General features: G+C 46.8%; 1 protein-coding gene and 1 long non-coding RNA gene across 3 annotated transcripts; one reads left to right on the top strand and one right to left on the bottom strand.

Moving 5' to 3' along the window:
- LOC143824988 (uncharacterized) lies at positions 1-26,208 on the top strand. Of its 2 annotated transcripts, XR_013226931.1 has the most exons (4): positions 1-65; positions 4,344-4,565; positions 8,192-8,398; positions 24,330-26,208. It is a non-coding gene; the product is annotated as an uncharacterized LOC143824988 (long non-coding RNA). The 2 variants fall into 2 exon arrangements; XR_013226932.1 differs by lacking the exon at positions 4,344-4,565 and having other exon boundaries at positions 2-65.
- On the bottom strand, positions 11,815-24,024 carry LOC143824982 (uncharacterized). Its single transcript, XM_077312845.1, is given in 11 exon segments — positions 11,815-12,161; positions 12,163-12,508; positions 13,631-13,795; positions 14,280-15,641; positions 16,690-17,004; positions 17,542-17,736; positions 19,290-19,604; positions 20,494-20,604; positions 22,430-22,744; positions 23,383-23,409; positions 23,821-24,024. Coding segments are annotated over 11 exon segments (3,255 nt in total). The 5' UTR covers positions 23,882-24,024; the 3' UTR covers positions 11,815-12,118.
- Positions 26,209-26,219: the final 11 nt, after the last annotated feature.

The raw sequence follows: 26,219 nt of genomic DNA, 5'->3' as shown, positions 1-26,219 counted from the left end.
CCTTGACACGCCACTGACACTTCTGAGCGACAACGTGCTAAAATGTGGCATTCTTCTGGTTTCAAGTAAGTTTGGGAGGGAGGGGTCAAGGTGAATCTGGACGTGGGGAACTCCTCCCTGGACCAGTGGACCTGATAACCCTAGATCCCACATCTTCTTTATCTCACTGTAGACTTGATCAGATTGCCTGCTGTCTACATGTCAGTGAAGGACAGTTAATGAAAATTTCAATTTACAAAGTAGATATGCAGATATTACATCTGGGTTGGCTAAGACTTCTGGATTCTCTTCCGGGAAAGTTGGGAGGACAAAAAGTAAACTTAATTTCTACGGGTATGGAAAGGAAGCTGGATTCGATCAAGGTGGGCCTGGGATCCGACTTACTCTTTAAATTCTGTTCAGGTATGGCTTCAGTGGTCTATTTACCACTGTCATAAGAAAAAAAGCAAACAAAACAGCATTTTGCTTGATCTCCCCACTTCTACCCTTCCCTAGTGTCTCAGATGGCAGGGCTCTTGAATCTCTGCTTACCGATAATTGCTCGGAGACCACTGAATGGATAGCCAAGTTTTTATCTATAGTAATGTCCCATAGGGTAAATAAGTAAATGTCACTGGCTTCATCTTTTTGTATTTGCCACTCCCTTGCCTTTTGTAATTTCCCTCACAGTTTTTAGACTTGTATTACAGAACCGATTGTATATTGTTTTATATTGTGAATGCCATTAAAGGTTTTGTATTGTATTGTATTGTATTGTAACAGCATTTTGCAGCCCTTTGAAGATTGGCAGCCTAAATGCCTCTGGACACTTTATTATTAGGCGAAGAAAGATCCCTTGATTATCAGTTGTGGCAAAGGGAAATGGGGCAAATGCTTGCAAACCCCACAGATGCACAGGCCCTTATCACTTGGCTAGACCTTAATCTCTCATGCCAATGGTGGGTGACTCTTTATCCCTAATCTAATGGTGCTTGTGTGCTCAAGTCTTCTGCCAGCTTTGCCACCTCTCTCTTTTCTCTGTGCCATGCATAATAGACCATTTTTGTCTTTAAAGACCCCGGTTGTCCATATGGGACCATGTGCTTCTAAGGCTAGCCTTGGTGTCCCTGTTACCTTACGGAGGAGATAGCGACATTCTTCCTAATGACGTCCCTTGGAGCTGTGAGAAGGAATGAAACGGCTAAGGGGCAGCGCGGAGCAACAGGGCCAGAGTGGTAGACAGTAAAAATAGAAGTGTTGGTCTCTAAATAACCCCTGTGTGGCCACGCCAAGTGAAGGCCTGTTGACAGAAGGACGTTCCACGACACACCAGGAGTAGGCCTAAGCAGCTGCTGCATAGGCGGTAGCCTCAGGGACAGCAAAGGAAGCAAGACATTCATCCCTTCCAGCTGTAGCTGTTTGATTGGGATTCTTGTTTTCTCATTCCATGTACCAGTTGCTGCATTGTACCTCATTCCAGTGTAATGCTGGAGCATGGCCTTTGAATGTATTTGGTAAGGGTTGGTACAATTGGTACTGAATATGCCTCACAGGAGGCACCGTTGGCACATCATTGGCCCCAGAGAAGTGCTGTCTCTGTCCTTGAAGGAGGAAGCACTTGAGGGTTGCTGAGCAACCAACACAGATACTCCCCCAACAGAGCTTGGATTTCTAGAATCAGAGGCCCTAGAGTTTAAGTCCATCTGAAAAACATGTATTCTGCTTGCGATGCACTCCTCCTTTAAAAGGCAAAGTATGGAAACGAGGCCGTTACTCTGGACGTTTAATTAAGCTCAGAGATGTTCTCTTGATTATTTCTTCACCTACTTAAGTTCAGGGCTCAATAACGGGTTCCTTGGAAACGAGCACTAGGGCCTGTCATCTGGTTTTGACAGTCGACAGCAGAGAAATGAGAGGTCAGTGATGCTGAAGTTAGTAACAGGGATAAACAAGGAAATAGAGGAGGCAAAGAATTACTACACTATACATAAGACCTTTATTGGCATTATATAAAAAAGAGAATCAGTTTGACATGTGACCATGTCCATCCAACAAATAGGAATTCAGTTAAAACCGTAATGACAATTCTGGCGAGCAAAATGGACAATCTGTAGGAATCTAGCAAGCTTCTCGATTCTCTCGGGCGTTGTATAGAATCATAGAATCATAGAGTCGGAAGGGGCCATGCAGGCCATCTAGTCCAACCCCCTGCTCAACACAGGATCAGCCCTAAGCATCCTAAAGCATCCAAGAAAAGTGTGTATCCAACCTTTGCTTGAAGACTGCCAGTGAGGGGGAGCTCACCACCTCCTTAGGCAGCCTATTCCACTGCTGAACTACTCTGACTGTGAAAAACTTCTTCCTGATATCTAGCCTATATCGTTGTACTTGAAGTTTAAACCCATTACTGCGTGTCCTCTCCTCTGCAGTTGTAGCAACAAGGAGACGATGCTTTGCGAATCAGTGCAATTAGTGTCCTCAGCTAGAAGGCTCCTGCTATAAAATTTGTGGTGGGGCTCATAAAAAAACACAGTAAAACATCATGTGAACTAAGGTCTCTCTGTCAACCGATTACTACATTATGATATCCAACAATGTGGATTCAGCATTGGCTCCCCACTGCCATTTACAACTGGCTTCTGGCTAGCGTTGCCAGTTCTGGGTTGAGAAATGTCTGGAGACTCTGGAGTTGGAGCCAGGAATGGGGTGGAAAGGGACCTCAATGGAATATAATACTATGGAGTCCACCCTCCGTTATATGTGGAGCCTAGGACAACGTTTCTGGACAAATGGCTTTCATACAAAAACAGAGGTGTTTTCTGTTGTCCCAGAGGGTCGGACCAGAACCAATGGGTTGAAATTAGTTGAAAGGAATTTTTGGCTAAACATTCAGAAGATGTTCCTGACAGTTAGAGTGGTTCCTCAGTTTCCTCGGGAGGCAGTGGGCTCTTTGGAGGTTTTTGAGCAGAGGCTAGAGAGCCACCTGACAGAAATGCCAATTCTGTTAGTTTAGGCAGATTGTAAGTAGGTGGGCAGAGGGGATTGTGTGTCTGAGCTTGGCTCTTGTGGCCCTTTCTTGCATGGCCAGGGAAATGCTGCTCACCACTTTGGTATCAGAAGGTGAATTGGGGTTACTGTGGTGGACATGTAGATGTGAATTCCCTGCCTTCTGCATGGGGTTGGACGAGATGGCCCTGGCGTCCCTTCCAACTCTACGAACAGATAAGGTCCAAATTAGTCGAGAGCAAAAAGGATACTAATTAAACGTAATCTGTAATGTGCTCTTGTCACGCTACTCCTTTTACTCTTTGTAACAAGATTTGATTTGTATGGAGATAATTTTACTTTAAATATATTAGCACAGTGATTAGAGAATGAAAATCTTGTCCGGGTGTGTTAGTTATATATTTGGAATGGAAAACTTTAAAGGCCTATGGCCACATGCAATAATCTTTTGTTTGTCTCACAGTCCTTTTCCCCAGGGGAACTGATCTTTGTCGCCTGTAGATGAGCTGTAAAACCAGAGGATCCCCAGCTCCCCTCTGGGATTGGCATCCCTATTCCAAAGAAGCCCATGTTCTCCAGGGGAACTGACCTCTGTCACCTGGAGATTAGCTGGAATCCCAGGAAATCTCCAGCCACCACCCAGAGGTTGGCAAGCACAGGTTTTTACGAACTCTCCACACAGCTGTCGCTTGCCTGTCTTCAACACCCTTGTTCTCCGATAGTCTCCAAAAAGAGAGGCGCGACACGTTAACAATCCAGAAATGCGGGCGAGGCCTCCAGAAGAACATGGCCGACCCTCCCGCAGCAAGAGTGCTGCACGGGCCCTTGCAGTGTGCGATGCGAGGGACTGTTGTGCCACAACATGCGCTTCTGGTCCCCTCGAGGCCGGGACAGGTGGTGGGATTAGTGGCTAATGAGTCATTACATAACAGGGTCAGGTGTGAGGCCCCAGTGGGGACACCAGCGCATTGGAAACGCGGCTCTGCCCTTATCGGGATCTCTGGATGCACCTGGGCTGCCACTCCCAACCCATGACTGAGTGAATTAGCACCTCTCTTTCCCCCCCATCCCTGGACGGCAGCTGCCCCGGACACGCCTCTCATTCTCTAATCACTGTGCTAAATATAATGCAGCTGGCCGAGTCCTCAGTGTGGGGTCAAGGGGACGTGTTCGGACCCCACGCGCCACTCTGCCCCGCGGCTCCTTTTGCGCATCACCAGCCCAGAGCTGGGATCTGGACAAACGATGACGCCTCACTGTAGCTGGTTTGAAAGATCTCTGTTTTCATAATTCCATCAGACACGGCTACCCTTCTGGCGTTATGATAACAGAGGGTTGTTTTGTTTTTTGTCCAACAGTGCCATTAGGTGAGGGTGCAGCATTCCTCCAAATCCGTTGCCGGAAAATTGAATAAATGTCTCTCGTGGCAACTTAAATGCTAGCCTGGAGGTTTTATGGCCTCAAGTCCTCTTTGCGAGATGCATGAAGTAGATCTTCGCTAGAGAAGCAGACATGTGTACATAAGGTTGTCACACATGTAAATAGCGGAATCAAGAGCCGAAGGAATGAAGAAAGGAAAGGTGAGAGGTGAATCTATAACATTTTGATTTAGTCAGCCGAACTACAGAGACTGTTCATAGGAGCAGCAGTGTGGTGAGACCGTGCTTTCTTCGATTTTGCAAAACTGTAATGGCCTTGAAAATTCTGATCAAGAATTTCCAAGTAGGAGCCTCTCCTTGAAGTTCTTTTTTGTCTTTTGTCCTGACTTTGAATGAAATGTTTTCATACTGATGTTCAGATATCCCTACAGAGGTCCTTCCTGCACTGGGGGCAGACATGTTTTATTTTTAATTATTATTTTATTTGTTTGTTTGGATTTTTATACCACCCATTCTTTGCGGCTCTGAGAGGTTTACATGGAACACTGCATAAATCTACATGGAACATTATAACCATCTACAACAGTATATAATTTTCAATAGAACATCACAATCTAACAGTAACAATCACAACACAACATGAATAACAACAGCACTGGGGAGATCAAATTGTTCAGTCATGGCAGGGTGTCTGAGGGGAGACCAGCAGATGTTCTGAGTCAGTCGGCCTCAAACAAATGCCTGGTAGAGTTGAAGACCAAAAAGCACCCATAACAAGGGTAAGGAGTGAGGATACTGTACAACTGGGTCCTTTTTTTCTGGGTCCTCCCTTCAATCATAGAATCATAGAGTTGGAAGGTACCTAATGGGTAAAGTTACCAGAATTAAGGGAACCTAAGGTGGGACGGGGTGTAGCCTGAGGAAAGTGGGGTTTGGGGAGGGGAGGGACTTCAGTGGGGAGACCTGTTGTAATAGTGCAAGTAGAATACTTGAATTGGGGGGAAGAGGAGTGGAATTTTCTTTTCTTCACTTTTGAACCAGTTACCAAGAAACATAAGTCAACATTTTTATTACTTGAGCTTTATTCCTGGACCCATTGGGTTCTATATCATGACTCCATACAACTATGTTTAAGAGTTGTGAACTCCCAAGTGGAAATAGAAATATTCAGGCTTAGGAAGTGTTAAAAATCAGGGTTGCCAAGGAATGCAAAAATTACAATCTTTGAAACCTGAACGGAAATGCAACTTCTTTAATGGAACCACAAGAAGGATGTCTGCGGCTGTTTTCATTTTGAGGTGGTCCAACCCTCTAGCTCGACACTCTCCTTGAAGAGCTTACCCCCTGGGGAATTTTGTGGATGGAGGAATTGCTTTATATACAACATGTTCAGGGCTAGTTATCAGGGATGGAGGACTTGAACCCCAGAATTTTAGATTCCAGATGTAGAACTTCCTCTACTTCATCATACAATTTTAACAGCTGGGAATTGAGTGGTCTTCACAAATGCCAATTCTACCTTGGGTCCCACATAGGGATGCCAGTCCCCAGGTGGGACCTGAAGATCCTCTAGAATTATAGTGTCAGCTTCCCAGTCAACTCCTCGGGTTTTATTAAAGTAGAAACAAACTAAAACCATGAAAATCTTTGTTAAGATGGATTAGCAATACAATACAGATTGAGATGTATCCTGTTGACCCCACCTCCATGCTACTGTCAAGTATCCCCACCTTCGAAAGTAACCTCCCCACTTTCCCAGGCCCCTTTGTCGACCCCAGGTCTGAATTCCAACACCTTATCTTCAAAGCCAAGGCTATGCAAACAAGACCAAGGCTTCCCAACACCCATCTATCAACATGAAAACAGCACATAGCCAACATAGAGATCACAATAAAACAATCCCCAGTTCCACTACCCTCCTGCAGAGAATACAGGAAAACAACACATGCATAACAGCATACATGACAGGATGTAGGGGCCAACACAGATCCTGACATCGAGCTCATCTCCAAGTGACGGAGATAATGGCTGCTTTGGAGGGTGGGCTCCAGAGCATCATACTCCATTGAGGTCCCTCTCTGCCCCAAATCCCATCCACTCTCAGCTGCACCCCCAAAGTCACCAGGTATTTCCCACCCCAGAGCTGACAGCCCTAGTCCTGTATTACCTGGTCTCCACACTGTAACCCTGCAGACTCTTTCATTTTCCCTCTAGTCCTTAGCACTGCTCCAGGCAAGTAGCTCTTCTCCATCTGATAACAAAAGTCTCCTCTTGCCTCAGGAGCTGGTTCAGGCTTGGTCACCGGAGAACATCCTAGTCTTTGGATGCATCATCTCAGTTGATTGATTGAATCTCACTGATCTAACCCCACTTCCTGATGGCTCATTACCTACCCAAGCCTGGCTGAGGTCTCAGCTGGGAGCCCTGGTCCAGCAGCTCAAGTGCCACCCTTGACTTCAGCTTGTGACATTGGCCTGTTGTGATGACAACCAAGCCATTGTGCTGTCATCAGTGCTGTCACCTCTACTGTGAAGTCACCGCTCAGCCACAGAGGCAACATAAACGGGTGGCTTGCCCAGTCTCTCAAGAGCAAATTTCATCCTAGCTTAGGAGTGGCATCTCTCAGATGGCTGTAGGAAGCCTGTACTTTTGCAGCTTCCAGACCTGTCTCTTTTTCGTGTAAAGAGAGGAGGAGAAAAACCCTAATGAGTTCCTTTCAACTTCTTAAAATTTCAGGAGCTGAGGCTTGACGCTGTACTACCATCAGGCTTTTTGGGATGTCAACTCCTGCCTGGGAATTCCTGGAGATTTGGGGATGGAGACTGGGAATGGCAGGGTGGGGTGGGGGTACCTGAGCAGGGTGTAATGCTGTAGAATTGGTCATGCATAGCAGCCATTTTCTTCAAGTGATTCTGTCATTGTAATTCTGTAATTCTGGGAGATCTCCTACTACCACTTGGAAGTTGGCAGCAATAGACCTCAAACTTACATTTACCAACCTCAAGGCCAAGGCCTGCCGTTCTCCCCAAATTATTATGGTTCTCCAGACAACGGAGATCAGTTCCCGTGGAGGAAACTGTAGATTTAGCACCTTCTGAGCTCCCTCCCCTCCCCAAATTCCGGGCACTGCAGTTCAAAAAGGATATTGACAAGTTGGAATGTGTCCAGAGAAGGGCGACTGGGATGGTAGAGGAGTTGGAATCCATGCCTTACGAGGAGAGGTTGAGGAGGGGTGATATGATAGCTGTGTTCAATTACGTAAAAGGTAGACATGTTGAGGAGGGGACCAACTTGTTTACCACAGCTTTAGAGACAAGATCGAGGAGCAATGGGTTCAAATTACAGGAAAGGAGGTTCCACAAATATTAGAAAGCATTTTCTGACGGTGAGGGCTGTTTGTTGATGGAATATGCTGCCTCTGAAGGTGGTGGAGTCTCTGATGAAAGTTTTTAGAAGATTGGATGAGTACCCGTCAGGAGCGTATGTGTCCCTGGAGAGGTGCTGGACTGGATGGCCCATTGTAATCTCCTCCAGCTCGGTGTGATTCTGTGATTCTGACTCCATCCTTGCTAGTGCCATCCTTGTATCCCCACGAATTCCCCAATTGGCATATTTACAAGAAACCACATTGTTTAATTGATTCCAGAGAGACCGTCATTTCTTGCCTCCCGTTGACACTGCCGTGTGTCATTTTCACAAAGAGGGAGTAGTGAAAGGGTATCTTTGCATTAGGTGTAAAAATGTTTCAAACTAGCCTTGTAGACAAGGATTAAATAATTGATTTGCTAGAGCAGGCCAAAGGTCTAGCATTCTTCTTTCTCCAACAGTGGGCCATCGGGGAAGCTCTGCCCATTAAGAGAGCCACCATCTTGCATCCGTATATACCAGGGTAAATCCAAACATCCTCCACGTAGCCTTCCTCCAGCCTGAGACACCTCCCATTAACGTAAGTGGCTCTTCCTCCAACAGAAAACCAACCACTTCCAGGAAATGAAAGAACGGAGAATGGCTTCAGTCTTGAGCCCAAAGGAAAGGTGGGATATAAATATTTGAATAAACAAACTTTGCTCAGCAGAGTGGTTGGGCAGGAGTAGGTGTTGGAAAATGCAATATCATGTGCCTGATTCAAGAATATCCTGCAGGGGATTTTGGGGAAGGTATATAGTTAGTATATTTAGATTAGGAGTTTCCTGGTATTACCATATACTCTCCTCTATTGTCCTGATCATATCACGTGGAGACTTCCTGCCCCTTTGAACACATCTCCTGCCCAATTCCCTCTGGAACATTAGGCAGTTTGTCTCTTACAAAGTTGTTTCTCTTCAAAGAGCCAGTTTGGTGTAGTGGTTAGGAGTGCGGACTTCTAATCTGGCATGCCGGGTTCGATTCTGCGCTCCCCCACATGCAGCCAGCTGGGTGACCTTGGGCTCGCCACAGCACTGATAAAACTGTTCTGACCAGGCAGTGATATCAGCGCTCTCTCAGCCTCACCCACCCCACAGAGTGTCTGTTGTGGAGAGAGGAAAGGGAAGGTGACTGTAAGCCGCTTTGAGCCTCCTTCGGGTAGGGAAAAGCGGCATATAAGAACCAACTCTTCTTCTTCTTCTTCTTCTTCTTCTTCTTCTTCTTCTTCTTCTTCTTCTTCTTCTTCTTCTTCTTCTTCTTCTTCTTCTCAATAATTTGTTTAGGCAGCTAATACAGTAGCCCTCTTTGCATAGGTCAACTCTGTCAACAGTAGGATCCAACCCATTACCTCTAGCCGGGGACATTCCAAGTTGAGGGTTGGAGCTATCAGCCTTGAATTTTGCTAATCAGTTTTAGAAGAACCTCCAGCATCATTCACTTATCTAACCCAGCATTTATCAGTTATTGAAATTACTGGTTTGGGTTATTTTCGTAGCTCCGTCAATGGATAGGGTGATTTATGGGAAGACATATCTCCCTGATCCTCGGGGTGTATAAACTTCAACACCCTGTGAAGCTTTGGCTCTGAAATCAGTGTGCAGGTCTGGCAAGCCCAGGCTCAAAGTAAGACATGTTCCCTTGATTACAATCCATTGAGGTCACTGGGGAAAAAATCCCACTAATTTTAATGGCCCGTCACAGTGCAATCCTATGCTGCTCAGCCTAACCCCATGAGCCGAGACTGGAGGAGCCCTGCATAGGATTGCACCTTATATTGCATGACTGCATCTGTTCTTCTTAACAAGGTGAATGTCGACACTGATACTAGTTTCAGCTTTTGTTATGGCCAACTTCTGCCAAACAAGAATTCAAATGCAAGAAGAATGAATGACGGTACCTCTGCTAAAAATCATTCCTCCAGCGAGATGATTCAGGGATGCCTTGCGCTTTCGAAATCTTGTTAAGGAATAAATGTACATGGTCACAAAGTCATTAACTGTGAGAGGGATTAGTTAGCCACACTGAGTAGGCTGCAAGTGTTCATGACACTGGGATACCACCTGGTGGCCAGCACAGGAAATTTCCAGGGAAGAGTTGGTTTTTATACTTTCACTGTCCAAAGGAATCCCAAAGCGGCTTAAAAACACCTTTCCCTTCCTCTCCCCACGACAGGCAGCCTGTGAGGTAGGTGGGGCTGAGAGAGCTGCTTTGCAAGAACAGCTCTAAGAGAACTGTGATTAGCCCATGGTCACCCAGCTGGCTGCACGCGCAAGAGTGAAGAATCAAACACAGTTATCCAGATAAGAGCCTGCCACTCTGTATAGTAGCAGTTGGTTCTTATATGCTGCTTTTCTCTACCTGAAGGAGTCTCATAGTGGCTTCCATTCACCTTCCCTTTCCTCTCCCCACAACAGACACCCTGTGAGGGAGGTGGGGCTGAGAGAGCCCTGATATTACTTAAGAAGTTGGTTCTAATATGCCACTTTTCTCTACCCGAAGAAGTCTCAAAGTGGCTTACAGTCGCCTTCCCTTTCCTCCCCCCACAACAGACACCCTGTGAGGTGGGTGAAGTTGAGAGAGCCCTGATATTACTTCTAGGTCAGAACGGCTTTATCAGCCCAAGGTCACCCAGCTGGTTGCATGTGGGGGCACGTGGAATCAAACCCAGCTTGCCAGATTACAAGTCCACACTCTTAACCACTACACCAAACTGGCTCTTCTTAAGAATTTGGTTATTTTTAGGCAGCTAATATGGCACCTAGTTACTAGAAGGTGTTTAGCTGAGCCTAGAAGGTGTTTAGCTGAGTATTAAGAACCCTTCTGTTGGATTCATACTTGCCAGTTTTTGAAAACCTCGAAGGGACTTTGCATGTGGCTAAGGTCCCTTTTTAAATTCCCAGCAATTCCAGTGTTGTTCCGGTAGCAGGATTATTGTGGGAGGAATGAGCAGCTGTCCTCCAGAAACTCCGGTCTTTTCTAGGCCTCCCTGTTCTTAAAGATCGTCATGACTTTTTGCACAGTGTCAGCGCCAAGCAGTTGATTGCATGGAAAGGTATAAGGATCAACTGACCAAGGAAAATGAATAGGGATGTGTCTATTTTCATTCCACACCTAGACAGGTTTTCCCCTTCCCCAGAAATAAATCAACCAGCCTTACATGTCCAAGTAATTATTCAGTCATTCATGGGAAAATTTCTCTCCTTTGGCAGCCAGGATCCAAAATGATAATCGGTTCTGCTTTTCATTTTGTTCACGTTAAAATTATCGGTAGCCTGCCATGTTGTTTCTTAAAATACATTTATTTCTTTAGGCAGCTTCCTCTCGGATATGTCTTAACTTGTTCCCGTAGAGATCAGTTCCTCTGGAGGAAATCGATGCTTTGTAGGCATTCGATGCTCTAATGCAGGGGTAGTCAACCTGCGGTCCTCCTGATGTTCATGGACTACAATTCCCATGAGCCCCTGCCAGCATTTGCTGGCAGGGGCTCATGGGAATTGTAGTCCATGGACATCTGGAGGACCACAGGTTGACTACCCTTGCTCTAAGGCATTGTACCCATAGAGGTCTCTGTCTTCCCCAGACGCAACCCCCACACCTCCAGGAGATTCCCAAACTGGATCTGGCAACCCTAACCCCTACCAGTGGCCAGGAAAGACCCTGGCAACACAAATGAAATCTTAGACCTCGTATCCTAAAACACAGCCATCCTGGGTCATTGTCATCCTATAGCTTCTTTCTGCTTATGGTACGCTTGGGGTCTCATGGGCTGACCAGATTTGACTAGATATTGTTTGGCCTTTTCTAACTCTATGGCTTGGTTCCCACATCCTGGTTTTGCTCGCACGTCTCTTTGTCAACTGTAGAGGTTACCGTCCATGGTGAAGCACATTTACTCTGGTGTCAGCCTCTCTGTTCACACCTAAAGTCTTTCAAGGTGCTGAAAAGTGGCCGGGACGCATTCTGCAGAAGGCTACCGCCACAGTGGGGAAACTGTTTGCACTTGTGCCGGCCCACAAGGGAAAGCCAAAACCCCAAGAACACAGTCCACATTGTACCCTTTTATTACGACCAACCTAACGACATAAAACAGTGTGCAAGCCTCCAAGTTGGTCAGAACTCTTCATCACACCAGATATTATTTTAGAAAACTGAAGAAGAATTAAAAAAAAAACAGATAATTTTCCAGGTCATGATTCTGCGACTTCTTCATGCCAAGAATACGGGTAGATATTCTGGCAAGCAAAGAAGAATCAGGTTTCCTCTGTGGGCAACCGGAAGTGCTAGCGGAAAGAATGTATCCGGACCGTAGTCCCTATGGCCAGCTCCCTTGCTGAACAGGAAGGGCTGTTTCATTGTCTGGGCAGCTGGTTTTGTATGTCACCCTCATTCTGAAGCAGGTGTGGCTGGAACTGGCTGCATCAGGGTGGGCAGCACCCCTACCAGCCGGTGCACAGAAGTCACCAGCTCAGCCAAACTGTGGGCCACGGCCTCCAGCTGAGCGCCCTGTTGCCGGATGGCTGAGGAGAGGGAGCCCAACTCCCCTCGGAGGCCATCCATCGCATGGACCATATCTCCCAGGCTGTCTGCCGAACAGCAGCAGTCTTGAGGCTCTTTCCTTGGCTCCTGACTAACAGGGCAGCCGGCAGACGAGTCACTGAGCTGAGTAGGGGGGACGGCCGAATCAGCAGATGGCGAGCTTGGACCCGAGGCTTTGGTCTGACCAGGTGTTGAGGCCGTACCTGGAGGAGATGAAAAACAGCAGAGAGACAATGGCAGTATTTGAACGAATATAAAAACAATAAATAAAGAATACCCACAGCAGCCTAAAAGGAACAGCACCATGAAGAGAGATTGCTGTCATGTAACCCTAGGGCCATCTGATCTGTGGGAGAATTGTGTGATATAGCTGTACAGCTGGGGGGGAAACCTACAGAAGCATCGGTTAGGTTGACTATGGGTCTGGGTCAAAGAGCAAAGCTAAATAAGAAATATCAGCAGGGATAAGTCGTCTGAGAAAACAAACGGGACAGGGAGGGGGTTATGTTGGAATATGCAAGTTCTGTAATGTGCATTATTCAGAATATCCTGTAGGGTAGGGGTAGTCAACCTGTGGTCCTCCAGATGTTCATGGACTACAATTCCCATGAGCCCATGCCAGCAAATGCTGGCAGGGGCTCATGGGAATTGTAGTCCATGAACAACTGGAGGGCCACAGGTTGACTACCCCTGCTGTAGGGGGCATCAAATGAGATGTGTATTTAGCATAGTTAGCTTAGGAACTTCCTGATATTTTTCCAATAATCTCCTCCAGTGTTCTGATTGGCTTTTTGGAGACTTCCTGCTCCTTTGAGCACACTTCCTCCCCGCTTGCCTCCGGAACAGAACAGACAAAATGAATGCAGAACAACAGTTAGTTAGTTAGACCTATCTGTCTTTTCTCTTGTTCTTTTTAACAAAAGTATTTTATTGTTTTGTTCTTAAAAATAGCTAGGTGCCTTACCCCTCTGCATATTTAAACTTTGTCAACAGTTTGGATTAAAGAGGCAACAAGAAGTCCCATTCTCAAGAGATTTGCCATACCACTGCCAAGTTCAAACCCAGGTCAAGTGTCACAGCAGAGCTACTAGTTTCTTTTCCACTGTGAAAGTGGCAGGAGGAGGGAAAGTGGTTTCACGCATCTCATGAAAGGAAAAACTGTAAACTGTTCCAAGATGGCAGGTCCGGTAGGGAAGGTCTATAAATGTGATGATGACTGGCTGGATGGATAGATGGTAGGTGGGTGGATGGATAGATGGATGGATGGATGGACAGATAGATAGAATTTTCATGGGATAGTCAAGAGCTGCATCTTTAGAACTTACCTGATGCTCCCTCCATGACTTCTGAGCTCAAGTCTTTCTCAGGTGGACCATCTATGTCCACTGTATGCAGCACTGGACTTTGGGACAACACATCATTCACATCAGAAAGGCCTGTTCCATCCCATGAGCCTGAGGCATTGGGAACAGTGATGGCCTCGGTTACAGCTGGAGAGGGAGAATGTGGTTAGGAGAAGTAGAAGAAGGTTACACAGCCTAGAAAAAGCAAGACAGAGGTGGACTTTGGTATGGCTCTTGGTAAGGAAGCAAGCTCATGGGGTACCTAGAGATCCCCTGGAGAAAATGGCTGCTTTGGAGGACCCTTCCCCCCAATCCCACCCACATCTGGCTCCATTCCCCAAAGTCTCCAGGTATAACCCGGCCCCAGAGCTGGCAATCTTATAACCTTTCCATGCAAATGCCTTTTCCTTTGACAGGTGATGTCTCCACCCCCTAGCTCTCTGCTTGTCTGCCTCCTCCCTAGCTATCTCAGATGGAAAGGTAGATGAGGCAGAGTGAGAACCTGCTGTTGTTTGTCACCCTCTAGAGTCCACCTTCCCATACCTAGAAAGAGGAGAAACAGCACCCACCACCAGCTCTCCTGTCATGGGGCCCTTGACAACCTGAAGCCAGCAGTGGGGCAATTCCTCACCTATGGTCCTCACAGTATGGGGAGCTTTGTCCAATATCTCTTTTTGCTTTGGATCTTCCTCTCCCTTGGAGTCTGGGGTTTTGGAGCTAGTTGTTTCCCTGTCGTTCGCAGGTTCTATGTTTAGTGCAGATGTTTGCATATCCGTTGTAGCCTCTAAGCTCTCTGAGGGCGGGAAAAGTTCCATTCTTCTATGAATGGCTGACTCCGTTTCTCTCTCAGAGACCGTCTGACTTTCAGTGGGGGTGTTGGTGGGTTCCTGTGTGACTTCTGGCACCCTAGTGGTCTCATCCCACAGGACCTGAGTCACTGTCTCCATCACAAGTTGTGTGTCTGGAAGAACGTCTGTCCCTGAAGAGCCGATCGGCTCAGTTTCTCTCTCAGTTTCTTCAGCCCAAATGGCAGCGGTGGATTGCATTTCAGTGGAGAAACTACTTGTTTCTGCTCTCTGTGTGACTGGAGATTCCCCAGAAATGTTATCCCATTGGACAGAAGGTACCGTCTCCACTGCAGTCTGGAGGCCCTGTCTGAATGTGACCATTTGTGGAGAATTGGGTGGGTCAGTTCCTCCCTCTGAGTCCAGATCCCACATAGCAAAGGTGGGCTGAGTTTCAGCAGAGGAGCTGGTGGGTCCTTGTGTGACTGGTGGTGACCCAGGGGCATCATCCCACTGGACCTCTGTCACCCTCTCCATTGCATCCTTGAGGTCTTTTATGTCTGTTCCCAAAAGGCTGGTTGGCTCAGCTTCTCTCACAGATTCTACAACCCAAACTGCAGAGGCAGACTGAGTTTCAGCAGAGGAACGGCTTGGTCCTCCTTGTTGTATGACTGAAGGTTTCCTGGACATGTTGTCCTGCTGGATGAAAGGCTCGGTCTCCACTGCATCCTTTAGTCCTTGCTTAAGCATGGCTGTTCCCACAGGGCTTGTTGGCTCAGTTTCTCTCTCAGATTCCAGATCCCACAACGTTGAAAGTGGCTGAGACTCGAAAGAGGGGTCTGTGGGTTCTGGTCCGTCGGTATGTGTGAATGACCTTGTCTTCAGAGGACTGGGTGACTCTTTGTCATGAACATCTTGTAGAACGTCTTGGCCAAGGGTTATCTCCTGTATATTCCAGGGACTTGTTGCCTCTTCTACCTCAAGTTCCATCTCATGGGTGGATGGTAGGAATAGCTCATCCGGGTGCCATGGGTTAGGAAACTCCATCTCCCAATCAGGAGGTAAACCCTGTGTAGGAACCTCAGTCACGACCAAAGTATTTTGCAGTCCTGACTCATCTGCAGGATTTGGCCCCTGTGTGGTGAGGATTGGTTCGGCTGTACTCGAATCTGTGGCAGGTTTTGGCAAAGACAGGGGTTTCCATGTACCTGAAAAGCACAGAAGACACATCAGTGCTGAATGAGCTGGAAATAACTGTGTTGAGAAACACTTGAAGACAAGAAAAAGAGCAGCTCTGGACAGACTAAAGTGCGTTTACATTGGACAGAGCAGTGCTGCCACTGAGGGTTTTTTAAAAAGAAGATCTGGCTTTTTATATGCCACTTTTCACAACACGGAGGAGTCACAAAGTGGCTTGCAAACATCTTTCCCTTCCCCCCCACAGCAGACACCCTGTGAGGTCGGTGAGGCTGAGAGAGCCCAAAGACAACTGTTCTGTCAGACCAGCCCTACGAAAACTGTGACTAGCCCAAGGTCACCTTGAATGTGGAGGAGTGGGGAATCAAACCCAGCTCTCCAGATTATAGGCTGCCAATCTTAACCACTACACCGCGCTCCCAGTACCCTTTCAAAAGGATATAAGCAGCAAAAGAATGCAGAAAACACCAGAACACAGGGACCAATAATTTACTCTGGAATTTGGGGAGGTGGGGAGACCGAATGAAGGATTGTCTATTCCAGACTAAAAGGTTAGTGTGGAGGCAACACCAGAACAAAGAAGTTTCCCACTCTTTTTCCCTTGTTTCCAAACCCCGCTCCTCAGAACCTCCTGTTCTTGTCTGAATAGGTAAGAATCTTTTATTACTAATTTCTTTTTAAAAATCCCCATATGTTTAACTCTAAATGGCTTCTTTGGGGGAATCTCTAATAAACAATCCAACAACAATCCTGAGATTTCACAAATACAGTTGAAAACACCCAACAAATTCTAGATGAGAAATTAAAAAACAGAGTCCAGCCTTCAAGGAGGCCATGGGTATGCTTCTGGGCCCGGAGCAAGGGGAGGAAGCCTTCCCTCTGGCCCCAAAAGCACACCCAAAAGCGCCTGTACAACAGGCTTGGTCCCTAGTTTCCAATGAAGCGTTTGGCTTTCTTTTCTCATGCCCAGTGACCGGTGCCACTCTTAATTTTCCTGCCACACTATCTGGAGCCAAACTCGCTGATTACGCCGGGACAGAGAGCAAGTTGCTGCCCCACCTGTGCAGATGACAGAAGCATCCTCATGATGGTTGCAGTTATGCTGCCCCCAGGGCTGGGACTGGCAGTGGAGCAGAGAAGACTCCCTCCCAGTGCAGTTGACGTCATCCAGCCAAATGGGTCCCGTTCCGGGGCCGAATCGTGCATTTCCGGCGCTGAGGAGTGGGGCCCCGCAGCGCAGCTCACGGCACACCACTGTGGCATCCGACAAGTCCCAGCCGTCGTCACACACGGTACCCCAGGAGTCTTTATGCAGAACCTCCACCCGTCCAGCGCAGGATCCGGAGCCTCCTGCCAGCCTCACCTGCCACTGGCCTGAGGCGAAAAGAGGGGGGAAAGGGAAATGGTTAGATCAAGAGGTTTAACCACTACCACCATCACTCCAAATCTCATGTCTTGCTTCATCTTTGGCTGTCCACCTACTCAAAGACTTCTTATTCTCATGCACACAAATATGAACACGTGTTGAATGTTGGTCTATGCAAGATCTGTGGCGTGCATGCTTCAAAAGCATATGAAGGATATCCTACAGGGGGCATTGGAGGAGGCGTGTATTGAGCATAGTTAGATGAGGAACTTCCTGGTATTTCAGAGGAGGAGTGGGAATCAAACCTGGTTCTCCATATTAAAGGCTGCCACTCTAAACCACTGTATGACACTGGCCCTCAGTGCAATATAGCTGCAGATCTTTCATGACATTCTTTAGAGTCAATTTGAGCAATCTGACTGCAGGCATTGACCATGTCATCATTATTATTATTATTACTGTTGTGTTCAGTATAAGAAAGAATGCACGAGAAAGTGTTTGAGGGTCCATAATAAAGGGATCCACCTGTTTTTCATTCTACCGACCTGTTCGTATAGCCTCAGAACGCCTGTCTATGGAGCTCCTCCCTGTAGGCCATGATGTTTCATCATGTGCCTGATCCCTGGTTGGCAGAGTAGGACGTGGAGATCTCCTAGGAGCTATCGGTCGGGGTCTATTTGTTGTCGCAGCCGTAGCAGGCGTGGTCAGATGTTTCTCCACCTCGGTCAGTAGCATCTCATCTGTGGAGAGAAGATTACGTGACAGGGAAGCCACCCCTAACTAATAACACGGTAACTACATAATAATTTAGAATGTATGTCGTTTGGGTGTAAAAATAATTGCATCCCTTTCCAGAAGCCGAATATACGAGGGGTCTTCAAAAAGTTTCGGCACTTTTAGATTTTCGTTAGAAACGTTGAGGGCAGGAGTCGTGTCTGAGAGGGTCATGTGACTAATCTGTCTGGAAAGTTAGTTGACCTTGCAGTTTTGTATGAGAGTTGCCATGCTGTGGTGAAGAGGACCGCAAAACTTACAAATTGCACCAAACAGGAACAGCATTGTCATATGCTTTTGGTGGGCAGAAGGTTCCAGGAGCACAAATTCATCTCCGCATGTGTTAAAGTTCTCTCTCGTAGAGTCATTTGAAATGTTCAAAAAGGGCCATACTAGTGTGATGGATACAGAGCTCTCCGGATGGCCCCAAGAAACATATTAATTATATAAGTAGAACAGGTATACAGAACAAGTAGAACAGGTATACAGATATTCTTACAATTAGAAAAGGTATACAAAAGGTACCCAATTAACAATCTTCTATTTTCTTTATAAATGAACAGTAACTCCCACTTTGTGGATTCTTTAATTGTAAGAATATCTGTATACCTGTTCTACTTGTTCTGTATACCTGTTCTACTTGCATGATTAATTTGATATTTGCCATTCCATTGTGGTGAGTTTATTTATTTCTAGTTGAATCTGCCACATGGTTCCCTGTTCCTTTTGATACACGAGAAACATCTGGCAGAACACTGTTCCTCTTGGGTGCAATTTATAAGTATCGCAGCCATCTCCACCACAGCATGACAAGTCTGATACTAAACTTGCAAGGTCAGCTGGCTTGCCAGACAGACCGGTCACATGGCACTCACAGACATGACCAACCCCTCCTCCCCCCGCCCTCACCGTTTCCAATGCAAATATAAAAGACCGGAAACTTTTTGAAAACTCCTCGCACAAAGGACATGGCTGCCGTCCTATTTAATGTGATATGACTTCCTAATAAAGAATCCTGAGGGAGTTCTGTGATGTATTTTTGCCTGGTGAAATTATGTGAGCCAGTGGAAAACTGAGACAGTAGAATTTAGCATTTCAGACATTTAGATGTGGGGTGCAATTTTGAAATGCCCTTCCCTGCATGAAATTCATCACAAGATGTCTTTTTAAAAATCCTAGCACTCCAGCAACACTGGTTTTAACCTAGCCTTATTACTGTGTTGCTTGTTTTTTTTTTCTTGAAAGAGACTATCTACCCCCAGAAAACATAAAAAATGTGAGCCAATCTGCAGTTGGAAGCAAAAAAAAAAAAAAAAAACCTATCTCAATATTCCACTGTTTTATTTCCAGTTTTCGTGAGAAAATTGGGCCTGAACATTTCCTTGTAGAAATTTCTTGTCTCCCACAAATGTATAGCTCCCACAATCCCTTGATAAGCCCATTGGACTGTTCAACCAGATAAAGTAAATAGTGAGGAAGTAACTACAGACATGTACCACCCCTGCCACACTGGTCTCACCTGAGCACACAGCCCCGGCATCTTCATTGTGTCGGCAGTTGTGTGTCCCCCACGGGCTGGCGAGGCACTCGGTCAAAACTGACTCTCCGCCTTCGCACTGCACATCATCCAACCAGATGGCATCGTTCCCCTTGCCAAAAAAGGCGCTGCCTGGGTCTGCCAGAGCCTCGCCACAGCCCAGCTCCCGGCAGACTACAGCAACATCCTCAAGGCCCCACATGTCGTCACATACTGTCCCCCACTGCCCCTGGTGAAAGACCTCCACCCGGCCAGAACAACGACTTCGGCCACCCACGAGGCGAAGGGCAGGGCTCCCTGCAATAAGGAAGAGAAAAGGAGTTAAAGGCAGGCAACCTAAGGGGTATTTGCTTTGTAGTTTTTGTTGTGTAAGACTTGTGAAGCAACCTCATGGAACAACAGTGGGGAATCCAGCTGGCTATTTCACTCTAGCGTGTCCTGTTCACCTCCTTACTATCACTCCTCTCACACATAGTTTTCGGCCATGGAGGTTTCATAACCCCCAGTGTAGACTTTTATGTAGTGAAAGGGGACCCCTCTTTCTGTTTTTCACCAAAAGTTGCCTAAGGAATGGGAATAAAGGCTCTGGCAAACACCTTACTATGTCTGGTAAACATCGTCTTGCTGATCTAGCACAGGATAACAAAGGAGAAAGAAGGGGAAACGCAACCTAAAATATACTGAGGATGCTACAAGCATCAAGCTACAGCAAATAAAATTATAGCAAAAGAAATATTTATTATAAGATGTGCACAAAAAGGTAATTTAAGCCAGAGGGCCTGAATATCAGGCAAAATTATGAATCAACTCAAGCTTTACACAAACAATCCTGCCCACCCCAATACTCTTCAGGTATTTCCCAACCCAGAGCTGGCAACTCTACTTGGTGAACACCAGGAAAGGTTCTAGTGAATACCCCATTACCCACAGACACTATGTTGTGGATCCTTGGAATAACACTGGCAACCCTATTCCAGGAGCTCTCCAGACCCCACCTGGAGGTTGGTAACCCTACATCACATCTTCACTGTCCTCCCCAACCTCTGCCCTCCTAAGACACCTCCCCTAATTTCCCTCCCTGCTGAACTTGGTGACCCAACCCAGTCTCCAACAATGCAACTCTAGAAATAGATATTTTGCAGGTGAACCAGGGAAATATTACATTTCGGATTGCCCGCACACTCACCCTCTGCAGATATGGACGCTGCTGGTCTTGTAGTCTTGACTGCCTCAGTTTTGTCCTCTTGGACAGTTGGGGGAGGAGAGAAGGCAGTGAAAGGAGGGAAATGCTGAACTGCTAATGGAGAAAGGGGAATTCATTCAGACTTATTGTCAAGTAAAGATTATTCCTTTTAAACCTCAAATAGACAGCAGCTATTTTAGGGCCTTCTTTTACACTCAACAAAAGAAGCACAAACCTCCCAAGCAATCCTGCTGCTAACAGGTAGTCTTCTGGAGACATTTTCCCCTCAGGGCAAATGGAATTAGGATGTGAGGGGCACTTGGGGAAAGGGGAACCTGAGCTGGCCTTTGCTGCTACACGAAATAACTACACTCCAACTTCATTTTCTGGTTGCTTTCAATAAGACTATGTTAAGGCACCCGCTATACTGAATCCAATTTGCTCCCTTCTATGTGGAACTTTTATCAGACTCCTGCAAGGAAAGGAGGGGAAAATGATTGAGAAGTCTTGCAGACAAAATAAGGGGCTCTGTTTTCAACCAAACGCCCCCCTCCCTTCTCTATAGATACAACAAAAACAATTTATGGTCTGCATCCTAAAGTATTCAATTATTGGCAAGAAGTGACCCATAGAAGTCCAAGGAGATGAAGCAAGATTGACCAGTTTTAAATAAATTCATAGTCTGCCTTTCCAGTTTTGTGCTGGGGCATTTAGGGTTGCTTTCACATCATTCCCTGATTTAGAAACTCCAAGGGCAGGCTGCAGTCACTCAACATTTTGGGGAAATGTATTTTGCTCATGCAGTTTCCAGAAATGCGTCCCAATGACCGCCTGCTGAAATTATTTATTTAGTATATTGGTGTTCAGCATTTTCCCCCAGTGGGGATCCAAACTGGCTAACACAATAGAGGAGGAAAACAATGCATCCAGCAACAAACAAGACATGGGAGGGGAGATTTCAACTGCTAACAGGGTCTTATAACCCTGCTAAGTTGATGTTCTGCTCAGGTCTATGCTCCAATACTTATATTAAGCACCAAAGGACCAGAGTCCTTTCATTGCCCTTTGACTTTTGTCCAACGGCTTGGACCTCTGGACACCCCTGGCTTTAAATACCTGTGTGAAGACTGGAAAGCAAATTCAAGAAGGTGTTAGTTGCTGCTAACTAGAAAAATCTTCCTCAGTTCATCCCCTGTCAGGAATAAAATCTGGGGGAATCCAAGCATCAAATCACCACTTGTTGGAATTGCAATCAGAAAGTAATTGAATGAAGTCAATTCTGAAGGGTTGTCATAGTAAACTTGTTAGGCTGCTAAACTGTACCTATGTGCTCACTAGTGACACTAGATGGTCACAACTGGGACTGCAATGGAAGTATCCTGAGTACATGGTTGAGAGATCCCTTTATTTAAGTGGAGCCACCACCCACTTCCATTTTCTTCAAGAAGAGAAGCATCTCTGCTCGCACGGAGGAAAGAATCCTTCATTAGGCTCTCAGCTGCTGCTGTGTGGCCATAGGGGCTTGCAATGTATTTCTTTGTAACCATCTTTTAAGCTTTGGTGCCTGACTTCAGTAAGGCGACTGAAGCAGATGAATATGATATATATTATGAATAATCTTTTCAGTAAAGATTATTCCTTTTAAACCTCAAAGCTCTGTGAGTCTGGATCTGTGCCTCATCCACAAAAGCTCTGTTTTTCTGGAGACCAAATCTACTCCAAAAGTACCACTGTACCATGAAGTCCCCTGGGTCTCTGCGAGCCAGTCACTCCCTCATCACTGGGTTATTGTAAAGGGGAAAATGGAGAGAGGAGACCCTGTATGCTGAGCTTCTTAGAGGAAGGGTGCGATAACTGAATAAATTCCATCAACGTGGCAAGATTTAGTTCTCCTTTCTCATCCTGTGGGGCCAGAAGAGCAGTGACGTGACAGTCCCACCTGAGCAGATGGCGCTGGCATCCTCCTCGTGGGTGCAGACATGCCTGCGAAAGCCTTTATGGCGGCAGCCGTGGAGGTGCAGCTCGGTGCCCTGGCAGCGCACCTCGTTCAACCAGATGGGGCCAGTGCCTTCACCAAACCAGGCTCCATGGGGTGCGGAAAGAGCCTCCCCGCAGTCCAGTTCTCGACACACCACGGCCACATCCTGCGCATCCCAGTCATCATCACAGACCGTCCCCCACTGGCCACGGTGAAAGACTTCCACCCGACCTATGCAGGGATTTGGACCTCCCGACAGGCGTACTGAGAATGGGCCTGTTGAGAGAAGGCGAGGTTACCAGGCTACCGAGATCGGGCTGCTCTCTCTCTTTCCCTCTCCCTCTTTCAGGAGGAGATATCCACTTGGAAGGCCGACTTGCCAGAATGGAAACTGTAATCTTCATTCCAGTCCATTTTCACTTTCACATTTTCTAAATAATACTGAGGAGGGGAGGGAGTTCACCTTCTAAACCACCCATTTCCTGAGAACTACAATATTCAGTTGTCATAGCTTCAGCAAGATGTATGGGTCATTTGTAAGCCTTTTTTAAAGGGGTCACCCCATTGCAAGTTTCAATAGACACTCCTGGTCTTGACTATTCAGAGAGAGGAAGTGAGAGGGAGGAGGGAGTGTGTGTGTGTGTGTGTCAAAAGAAACCTCCAATCAAGAGAATTGGACGAGAGCATTTGCTGGTTCTCACAATAATAGAGGTGTGCTCTGTTAACAAATATATTGCTTATTGTGTTAGAATATTAGTGTTTTTAATGTGCCCATTCATAATAACATTTCAGAATCCTTTCCCTTCATTCTACAAATGATATATTAAATGAGTTTGGCAAAATCCTTGCTCGCCTAATATTGGACCCCACCGACCCTCCACTGAGGGGCAGCTGAGCAGAGAGACAAGCTTTACCTGTAGCACAGATCTGAAGAAAGCCAGCTGCAAAACAAAGGAAAAGGTTACCAGTCAGAGCAAGTAGTACCAGAAGGCCCACCCTATAAGTCTCCCACCATAACAGTAGCCAAGGCCCATCCTGCTTAGCTTCCAAGGCCTGATGAGGCAGGACTAGCCAGGTCAGGGTAGACATTCCTTTGAGCCCTGAAAAGCTCAGGACACCATGCCCAACACTGTGAACTAAACAGGGTTGCTTCCAGTGGTTACCAGCTACATGGTACTTACCCCAAACTGTGGAGGGAGCCAAGCGTCCCAATTCCCACCATCCAAATGCCCCCTTTTAACCTAAACCTCTGTCACCAGTTCTGCTGGAAGAGGCTTGGAGCCCTCCCCAGTTGGACTGGCTGCTCCCCAGAACCGCAGCTCCACCTGTGTGTGAAGGAGGGCAACACTCACCTAGGAAGACCAGGAGGCCCAGCATATTGGCAGGAGCAGGGGCAGGGGCAGGGTCCTGCATGAGTCAGTGTGAAGGAAGCGGTGCAGAGCAGAAGTCCACTTTGACACAGGCCAGAGGACCCAGACAGTGAGTCAGCCAGGCAAAAGGAAAGTGGAAACACCCCTGCTTGCAGTGGGCTGGGTGGCTTCCAGTCTGCAGCCTCAGAAGAGATTCTGTCTCGGCTGATAGGAGGAGTTTCCCATCAGGCCCGGCCCAGGAGGAGACTTTTGCATGTGGATTTTGGAAAAGGACCCACTCTTATGCAGCTGTGGATCTTTCTGCAAAGGGAGACTTTTAAGATGTTCCTCTTTGTTTCTATTTCCAGTACAGTTCTTTTATATTTGTGGGGTTTTAAAATTGCCCCCTGAAAATGGCATTTACTAAAATATATACCATCCGTGGGTGGGTATTCCTTCCACTTTTTTCCTCTTCCTACTTCATCTACAATGGTCTCTGCCTTCTTCCACAGGTCAGTTTCCCATCCTTTTCTGGCATTTTCTTCATAACTCCCAGCACCACCTGTTGAATTACTGCCTTCCACACAGCGGCTACAGGCACAGCAAACTTGACGGAGAAAAGGCAACAACCTACCCAGAAGCTCTCTCTGTCTAATTGTCAACAGCCCTGAAGAAAACAGTCCTGGCCCTTGAAATCCGGCTTAACGCGGCATTATTTCCCAGGAATTATTTATCTCCATGAAAAAGGCAAAGATGTTTTGCTCCAGGCATGTTGGCAACCATACTCCCCCCTAGTTATTTCCATCTTCTCCAAACCTTTTCTCTGCTTCCGACTGTACGTACTGACTTCCATGGCTTTACTTTTCTCCCCTGCTCCACTGACACTTTAGCTAGCTCTCCTCCAGCCCCCTGCTTCTTCCCATTCTGTTCCTCTATCCCACCAGAAATGGGGCTCTGTCGCTTACTGTCCGTGTTCTACATATCTGGTGTTTAGCCAACATGAATCATGGGAAGTGCAAGATCTAGCCCACGGGACCTCTCTCTCTCTCTAGGCACACATAAAATCTCTCTGTGGGATCAATAGGGCCAGCGGGATTTCCAGTCGTGCATACCTTGACTATCTGCATGGGCTTTCCCAAGTCACAGTGAGCATGTAGAAGGAGGGCATATGTGTAATCCTGCTTCCTCTTTCAATGCAAGTGGATTGTATATCAACGTGAAATATAGTTTACCTCCAAGGATCCGAGCTGGTAATGACATTTTCCTCCGGCATCTCCCCCGCAACATTTTTGCTCCATCCGGTTGCTCCCGTTTCCAGTTGTTCCAACTCATCCTTGGAGCAAGCCATCCCCTCCCACCCCTTTCTGCCTCGATTTGCCATCCATAATCTGAAAATAAGGGTGTCCAGTCCCTAGTGCTATAATGAGGGCTGTGCCGATTGAATTATCAGAGCCTGCATTCAAAGTCGAGGAGGGAATGTATAAATGAGAGGCAAACTCGCTGCGTAAAAGTGACAAGAGCTGACTTCTGCGGTCTCCGGAATCTATAAAAGGACTCTGTGCTTCAGAAAAGCCTGTGTTTCTATTTCCGCACTCACGTGGGGATGAAATGTAGGCTAATGCTGGCTAGTCGCAGAGCAGCAGAAGAAAGGCAAGAGCCCCAAAGCCTCCGCAGGGAAAAAGAGTCACAGGAAATATGAGTCACACTCTCAATCCCAGCCAGGACAGCATGAGAACTGGAGTCTTGAGGCGTTTAGGAAAGGGAGAACAGACAACCCCTATGCCCAGCTTCAGTTGGGAGGGGGGATTCATGATGGGACTACCTGGAACTTGAGCCCATGAGAGAAAAAAGGACTGCTTTGTGGTAACTTGGAGAAGCAAATACTGGCTGCCCTGAGGTTATGGGTCACATCTTTGGTGCTAAGCACCTGCACACAAAGGGTTTCTGCTGCCAGAGCAGTTTTATGGTTACTGGCATGCTAACTAGTAACCATAACAATCTGGTGCAATACAGCTAAACATGCTGGCTGATTTAAAACAATGTCTGACTTCCCCCTACTCCACTCCCCAGATGAAGTAATGACTGGGCAAATGAACACAACAGCATGAATTTGTCAGCGATCGGGTCCGTTTCGCTGTGGAAAGTATCCTGCAAAGCCAACGCAGAGTGAAATAACCAGGTAGTTCTTCTGAGACTGTGAAGAGTACCTCTTCGGCCTCGTCTGCCCTTTATAACCACAGGGGAAGGTCTACAGGGTTTGGAACTGGTGGAAAGGACCTGCGACGTTCTTCCCAACATTCTGCACCTAGAATTCAGCCTCAACCGCTGTATTGTTCAGAATACTTGAGCGCTAGGATAGACTACCCCAGGTTCCCACTGTGGAGCTGCCCTTGGCGACTTTT

Source organism: Paroedura picta, chromosome 16 (genome assembly GCF_049243985.1).
Source record: "Paroedura picta isolate Pp20150507F chromosome 16, Ppicta_v3.0, whole genome shotgun sequence".
Taxonomy (NCBI): domain Eukaryota; kingdom Metazoa; phylum Chordata; class Lepidosauria; order Squamata; family Gekkonidae; genus Paroedura; species Paroedura picta.
The sequence above is the reverse complement of the archived record's forward strand: the minus strand, read 5'-3'. Positions and strand labels throughout refer to the sequence as shown.